Source organism: Silene latifolia, chromosome 10 (genome assembly GCF_048544455.1).
Source record: "Silene latifolia isolate original U9 population chromosome 10, ASM4854445v1, whole genome shotgun sequence".
NCBI lineage: Eukaryota > Viridiplantae > Streptophyta > Magnoliopsida > Caryophyllales > Caryophyllaceae > Silene > Silene latifolia.
Window position 1 is genome coordinate 20051774 of NC_133535.1, and position 8244 is coordinate 20060017.

An 8244-nucleotide genomic window follows, 5' to 3' on the forward strand; every position below is an offset into this window, starting at 1 on the left:
AAGCCGACCTGAACCAAAAAGTGTATAGGTGATACTACGGCTAGAAATGGCAGCAGACATTGCTTTTAGCTGACATAAATGAGAACAGAACACCTTTGATCGAAAAGGTAAAAGAATTTTCAGATGGGAAGGATGAAATATGGAAGACATTGAAGCAACAAAGGAAGAACAACGAAAAGGCGAAAGGGAAGCATCAAGTGGAAGTACCAATGGCAGAAGTTCAAACAAAAGAGAATGCTGAGGTTGTTGTGGAGGAGACAAATAAAGAAGATGTTCCGGAAACAAAGAAAGGAGGATTGTACTAAGAAACCGATTATTAACACAGAATTGCCAATCCTTCGGCAATCTCCTAGGAAAAGGTAAAAACCATTTACAATTGCATATACAAAAAGATAGAAAATAATTAGGACAAAAGGTGTCCAGAAATAATAACGATTGTTGGTATGGATTTGCTTTACTGAGGAGCCGATCCGGAAAAGATGGTGAAGATCGTACGTACGAGCCCACAAGAACATACAAACGTGGTAGGATTAAGACCGTTGCAAATCCAAAGAACCGCGGTAGAGGTAGAGGTTGAGGAAGGAATTAGGACTACTATATTTGTTAGAACAAAGTTGTAATTAAACTAAATGGTATGTAATGGTAGTAGAACAAGGAATTTAATGGTAACTCTTTATAATGGTAAAATAGTGATGGCTATTTTGGATCTCATCTAACTCTTGCTAAAAGTGTGATATTATTTCACGTTTGGTGTGATATTGTGTAATAGTTGCTATGATATTGCTTCTCAATATCACACAGAGCTAAAACAATACCACACTGTTTACTTTTAAATATCACTATGGATATGGATTGTTAAATCTCACGTTGATATTGTTTTTAGAATGTTGTGATATTGTTGTGTACACAGGTTGATATTGCTTCTCAGTATCACACAGTTTGGTAAACAATATCACACAGAGTACTAAACAATAACACACTATGAATATGAAAGTTTAAATCTTACGTTGATATTGTTTTCACAATGTTGTGATATTGTTGTGCACACAGGTTGATATTGTTGTGCCATATTTTAACAACACAAAACACAAGATGAGAAAAACTTAAAGCAAAAGGCATATATTGTAGTTATGATGTAGTGATACTGTTTTGAGTAACATGTGAAATATATAAATGTAAGGTGTGATATTGTTTCTCGATATCACAAAATACAAAAACAAGACAATCGAGACAACTAAAATAATCAAATATTCTCCGAGTACGAGTATTTTCTATATAAAATAAAGTATAATCTATACTTTAATGAATGTTGTGGTCTATATTAATATACTAGGCACAAAGAATGTCGTCTATTTGCTCTTTGCTATAATTAATGAGCGCCATCAACAAAAACTCCTTCGACCAATCAACCATCATCGCATCATCCTCATCCGAACTACCCCGAAAAATACAAAAAGGTGAAACAGTGATATTAGTTTATATAAGGAGTGATATTATTTCAAATGAAGTGTGATATTGTTTCTAACTCGAACAATTACAAACAATATCACATTCTCATTATCCTCAAACAATCATACTGTGTACTACAAAGTGTGATATTATTTCTAATAAGGTGTGATATTATTTATAATAAGGTGTGGTATTGTTTCTAAAATTACCAGGAAAATATTTTAAAAAGTTGAAACATATGTGTTGACACATTCTGTTATCCTCAAATAAGATCACATTCTGTTATCGTCAAATAGTGATACTGTTTAGTATAAGAGGTGATATTATTTAAAATAACCTGTGATATTGTTTCTGACTCGTGACCATACAGCATATATAAAAAGTTTCATACATAGACTTTCCATAGTGAACATACCTTATTGTCGGCATCAGGTACAAAAGCATTAGGACGATTCGTTTATCATGGTGAGCCATTTGTTTGCGATTCACGACAAAGCCTTTTAGGTTTCTCCGCTTTGGCTATGCATTGTTGCTTTTTGGAGATCATTCGCTTGCCGCTACCCTTGTTCTTTGCCTGACGAGGTGGTAGAATCCTCACCTCAGTTGAGGAACTGCACCCAAGAAGCATCTCCAACTCCTGCTCTTTGGTCATTGACTCGACGATTGCGGATTGAGTTTCACCCTGAATTGTTTAAGTGTGTCAACAAGATCAGTGATGTCCTTCGTAGACACATTCTTGAGCACACTGATGGTCGCGTAGAACTCTGACCATAACTTGCACATTTCCATCTTTCGTAAATCAGTGGCATCAAAATCCTCAATTAACTCACCATGTGGACCATAAAGAGGGATCTTATGTGCATTCTTGGTCCACCGCATAAGAAGGTATTTATCGGGCAAAGTGTGTACTTGTTTTCCAGAGTAAACCCAGATAATGTGTCTACAAATAATACCCTTCCTGTTGAACAGCTTGCAAGAACATTCAGCGTCATTCGTGAGAGAATTGTAGACAACTTGGTAGATCTTCTGCGTTCTGGCATCAGCAATACCAATTAATTCTACACCGTTTGCAGGTGGTGTGAAGCCACCAACACTAAGGGAACAAATAGAAGCAGAAGCTTCTACTTGAAAATCTGCGAAAGCAGCATTTGTATAAACCTTGGAAGCATGAGCTTCCAACTTAAGAGAAGTCGCTAATTGTGGAAGAGTACAATCATCGTCTCTATCAAGTTGTTTTTGAGTATGGCGTGACATCAATGGCGCTTTGAAACCGCATCAAGAATTCAACAAGTGTACCATGTGCATTTTCAAAACGCTTGAAAAAATTATTCTGACTCTCAGAACGTTGAGTTGTTCGTAAGAGACAACCCATAGGAACATCACGAAAATAAGCGATCCATTTTCTCCTTTTTCTAAACATGGTTGACAACCAGGAATTACCTTCCGCAGATTATGCTCATTGACCAACCGACACCACTTGTGCTTCAAATTCAAGAGGTTCTAACTCAAAGATCCCAAACAATAGCATTCAAACGGCCGACAAAATCAGTCTCTTTCGATATTACAGCCCAACCTTATCGCATAAGCTTTTGCATAATATGCCACATGCAATATCTGCGCTTAGCATGTTTGTAAACAGCACGCAAACCCAGCTTTATTCCAGCACACTGATCAGTTATTATACAATGTGGCTCTCGCTGTCCCATAGCATCAAGGAACTTTTGAAAGACCCACGTGAACGAATCTTCATCCTCATGAAATAGCAAGGCAGAAGCAAAAGTAACTGACCTTTTGTGGTGGTCTACGCCAGTAAAAGGAGTGAAAAGCATACAATACTTATTCGTACTGTAAGTTGGATCGTAAGTAATGTAATCACCAAACAAAGCGTAGTTTCTACGAGACTCTGCATCACACCAAAACGCACGAACCAAGCATTTACCAGAATCCACCTCATAAGCAAAGTAAAAACCTTCACTGGTATCACGTTTATCCTCAAAATAGTTAACAAACAGTTGAGCATCCCGGTCTCCTATGAAACATTTGATATCCCTTCCAAAATTCTTAAAATCAACCAGTTGAGCTCCAACATTCTCATAGCCATCTACATATTCCTTGACATTTCTAAATGCCCTTGTTGGCCCTTGATTAACCCTTGAATGATCAATAATTGTCTTTTTATGGTAAAGATGGAGGTGCCTGTGTTTTTTTTGGAACTGTTGATTTCTAAGTGAACAAAGACGGTGATTATGCCACTCACGAAACTGAAAAACAACATAACCATCCCCATTATAGCGAAACTCAATCATAGCAGTACAACCAATCCTAGTTAATTTAGTGTTCCTGATATCAAAAGGCCTGGGAGTTGCCTGCTCCTTTCCACTATCTAAAACAATAGCCTTCCTCTTACGATCTCTAAAACCTTCACGGTTGCAAACAACATATTTATACTTCACATCACCGATACAACCCTTTTTGAGAAGACTTCCTAGGTTCAAAACCACATGCTTCTGCATACACATCATAAAAACTAATAGCTTCTGCCAACGTCCCAAACAACTGGCCAATATAAGGTTTAAACTCAGGTGCAACATTCCTTGTCCACAATTCACTACCACCAGGTGTGGAGTCCAAAAGTAGTTGATGCACACGAGAAGGAACAGAATGTTGTTCAACATGTGGAGTAGAACTAGATGCATCAGGTGGTTCAACAGTAGAAGTAAGTGAAGAATCAACAATAGCAGTACTATCTTCAGACGTAATGGCAGAGACATGAAGATCATTACAGGAAGAAGAAGTGACATTACTTGTAGGATCTAGCAAGAAAAGTAAAATGTAAAATAACAAGAAAAAGTCTTAAAGATATGAAGGAAATCAAAATCACACAAGTGGCTGAACAATATCACATATCCAGGAAAACAATATCACGTTGTTTGGGAAAAATATCACACATGAGATGGAAAACGATATCACAAGGAATGTTGCAGGAACAATATCACACAAGTGCCTGAACAATATCACATATCCAGGAAAACAATATCACGTACTCTGGAACAAATATCACACATGAAGTTGAAAACAATATCACCAGTTGTACAATGGTACAGATCAACAAAACAATATCACCAGTTGTAGAAGACAATATCACATATTGAGCAAAATAAGAACGTCAATGAACAAAAAATATTTACCAAAAGTATAACGAACATGTGATTGAAAGCTGAAAGCACAAGATAAAGAGAGAATACACAGAGATTTCAGAATACGCTGAAAGTACAAAATTAAGAAGAATAACATACCAGACATCGCAATGAGGATTGAATACGCAGAGATTTGAGCAGGAAAATCTGGAAATCAAACAAAAACGTCATCGAATTTTAAGGAAGCACAAAAGTAAACTGAAAATAACAAATAAATCAAGATGAAATTCAAAGCATATAAACGAAAAGAAGAACAAACAGAGTAAGATAAGAACGAAGTCGAAACATAAGGACGAAAAACAGCAATTACGTACCTGAACAAAGGAAATAATTGGAATAATATGATAATTGTGAAGAATGAGCAGCAAAACCTGGAAATACAACAAAAACATACCGAATTTTGAGGAAACACAAAATTAAATTGAAAATAACAAACAAAAGGAAGATGAAATTCAAATTATAGAAACGAAACAAGAACAAACAGAGTAATGTTACAACGAATTCAAATTTAGGGATCTAAAACGCCAATTACGTACCTCAGCAAAACGAACTAATTGGAATAATATGATAATTGTGAAGAATGACGACGAAAAACGGAGATGACGCCTAAATTCTAGGGTTTTCCAGCTCAACAATGGAGGAAGAAGCTACAGTAGAGAGAGAAGTTGAAGGGAGAAGAAGAAAAAAGAGGAAATAACGGTATTTGTTCTAAAACGTGGTTTATATAGGGGAGTGTTAAATTACAGATTTGCCCTTCCTTGTTTCTACCCTAAATACCTATCATAGTATTAATCCTCAATCCTCAAATATATAACTAATACTCACATGATCCCATTCCTATATATATATATATATATATATATATATATATATATATATAGAGTGAAGTTCAAATGAGTCCACCTATATATTTGAGTCCCTAAGTCCTAATCTAAGCCATTGGATCTTCTAAGATTGATGGTTGAGATTTGAGACTTCTAATCAATTTTTGAAATGAAACTTTAATGTTTTAAAAGTGAAACTTTAATCTATGAGAGCAAATTTAATTCTTTACGATTGAAACTTTAGTTTTTTAAATTCATTTTGTAAATAAAAAATTAAATTTATGTATTTTTAAATATAACTTTAATGTTTTACGAATGAAACTTTAATGCTTAAAAGTGAAACTTTGATTTTTTTAGGCCATTTTTAATATAAAAATTTCAATTTATGAAATGATGTGATTGTGATTAATATTAATTTAATTTAACTGATTTTTGAATGTAACTTTAATAGTATACGAGTTCAACTTTAATGCTTAAAAGTGAAACTTTAATTTTTTTTAAGCCATTTTAATAAAAAAAAATTTGAATTATTGTGACTAAAATTTATTTAATTTCATTGATTATTGAATGAAACTTTAATGTTAAACGAGTGGAACTTTAATGGTGACAAATGAAACTTTAATTTTTTAGGCCATTTGAGTATTTGACGAGTGAAACTTTTATTAATACTTATTTAATTTTCAGTGATTTATGAATGAAATTTTAATGTTAAACGAGTGAAATTTTAATGGTGATGAGTGAAACTTTAATGATTTTCAGGCCAGTTTCAATATAAAAGTTTGTATTTATATAATGATGTAAAATTTTGTTTTTTCTCGAAGTTACGAATGAAATTTTAGTGGTTTAAGAGTGAAACTTTAATGGTGAACGAGTAAAACTTTAATTCTTGCGAGTCGAAACTTTAATACGAGTCCTTTGCACTAGTGAAACTTTAATGTTGAGCGATTGAAACTTTAATACTTTCAAGTCATTGAATAACCACCAGCTACCACCTTTGCACCACCACTACCCTTATCAACCACCACGACAATCACGCCCACAACCAACAACCGCCAAACCCACGACATAGATCTGGGAAAAAAAAAAGAGACCATCAGCCACACACCCACGACGCCACCAGACCCACACCCACGATGCCGACAACACCAGTCCTTTGTCGCCACCACCACCAACAACCCGACTTCACAAAAAACAAAAATTGCAGATCTGAAAAAAAGAAACAACCCACGACTCTTCCAACCCACGACTCGCCTGATGCGAAGGCAGAAACCGAAACAACCACCAACACCACCTAACAACCACCTCGCCAACAACGAAAAAAAAAGTGAGAAGAGGCGTCAACAACCAACACGACAACACCGAACAAAAAAAAAAAATCAGTACAACAACCGTCGCATCAACATCCCCGCCGCCATTTTCGTCATTAATAATTAAATTTCGAAACAAAATGAAACTTATAAGCCATTTTTATATGTAGATCTGAAATTTTCAAAAAAAATAAGTTTTTAAAGTGTAGATCTGATATTTTCGAAACGAAGAGAGAAATAAGAAGCGGAGGGAGGCGGAAGCGTGGGTAGTGGAGGACGAGAGGAAGCAGGCGGTAGTGTGTGGGCTGGTGGCGACAAATGGTGGAAAGGAAAAGGCGGATCTGGTGTTGTCGTGTGGAAGGAGTTGTCGTGGTGGTGTTGACGGCAGCGTGGGTGGCGTGGTGTGGTGGCGGCAGTTGGAGGTGTTTGAGAGGGAAGGATAAAGAGAATAAAGGGAGAGTGATGATGGCGGAGTGGCGGCAGCGGCGTGGTGCTTGGTGGTGGTGTGGCAGTGGTGACGCCGGTGGGTGGTGGCGGCATATCTGAAAAATGAGGAGAGAGGGAGGAGTGGAGTTGTGAGATGTAAGAATGAGAGTGAGAGAGATGGGAGGGTTAGGGTTTGTGTTCTTATATAATCTCAATTTTTCATTTCTTAATCCTAGCCCTTTATTTTATTTTGATCCAAAGGCATAGAATAGGACTCATGGACTCATCTAATCTAAGGGGACTCACTTGAACCTAATTCTATATATATATATATATATATATATATATATATATATAGAGAGAGAGAGAGAGAGAGAGAGAGATTTTTCGAGTGATATTAGAGTGTCCACATCATCTTTTTTAATTTTAGGAAAGTATATTATAAGATCTTCCAAGATATTATGTAAGATTTTTAATATCAAAGCTATATTTTACATAAAAAAATTGTTTGATTATCAATCTAACCAAAAATTATAATGCAAAACGTTTCAAAACTTAGATATTTGGATTCGTAGCGAAAAATGCTTTCATGTGAGTATAAATTTTGTATTATTTACTACTTTCTCTCTTTCATTGAATTGTTTACATTTACTTTTTGCTTAAATACTAAGAAAATGGGATATCTCTACTTTTCATATGTTTACTTACACAACTACTCTTATGTAAGCCCTTCATATTTTGGCACCCACCCACCGAAAGGTATAAAAGTAGACAATGGTATGTGAGTCATTTAATTGATCAGAAAATATCCATATATAGAAATGTAGACAGTCAAGCGGAACGGGGTAAAATATAAAACGTAAACAATTCGATCAATGGTATGAACGAAGTATTATTATTTTCTCATATTTTAATTATGATAAAAGATGGTGCGCTTCTTAATATGTTATTCGTCCCACATTGAAGAATTCTGTAGGTGTGTTGAATATATAACATATAAATAATGGAATTGTCCCACATTTGAAAATTACCATTAAGTGA

The 8244-nt window shown here is 35.3% G+C and overlaps 2 protein-coding genes across 2 annotated transcripts; both read right to left on the reverse strand.

Moving 5' to 3' along the window:
• Positions 1–2097: 2097 nt before the first annotated feature.
• Positions 2098–2703, reverse strand: LOC141607244 (protein FAR1-RELATED SEQUENCE 9-like). The gene has a single exon (XM_074426605.1). The coding sequence runs from the start codon at positions 2701–2703 to the stop codon at positions 2098–2100; it is 606 nt and encodes a 201-aa protein (XP_074282706.1).
• A 320-nt stretch (positions 2704–3023) lies between these two features.
• On the reverse strand, positions 3024–6537 carry LOC141607245 (protein FAR1-RELATED SEQUENCE 5-like). The gene is made up of 5 exons (XM_074426606.1): positions 6450–6537; positions 4961–5017; positions 4746–4793; positions 3951–4262; positions 3024–3868 (listed from the first exon to the last, which is right to left on the reverse strand). Exons 1-5 carry the CDS (start codon positions 6535–6537, stop codon positions 3024–3026), a joined length of 1350 nt encoding a protein of 449 aa, XP_074282707.1.
• Between the last annotated feature and the right edge of the window lie 1707 nt (positions 6538–8244).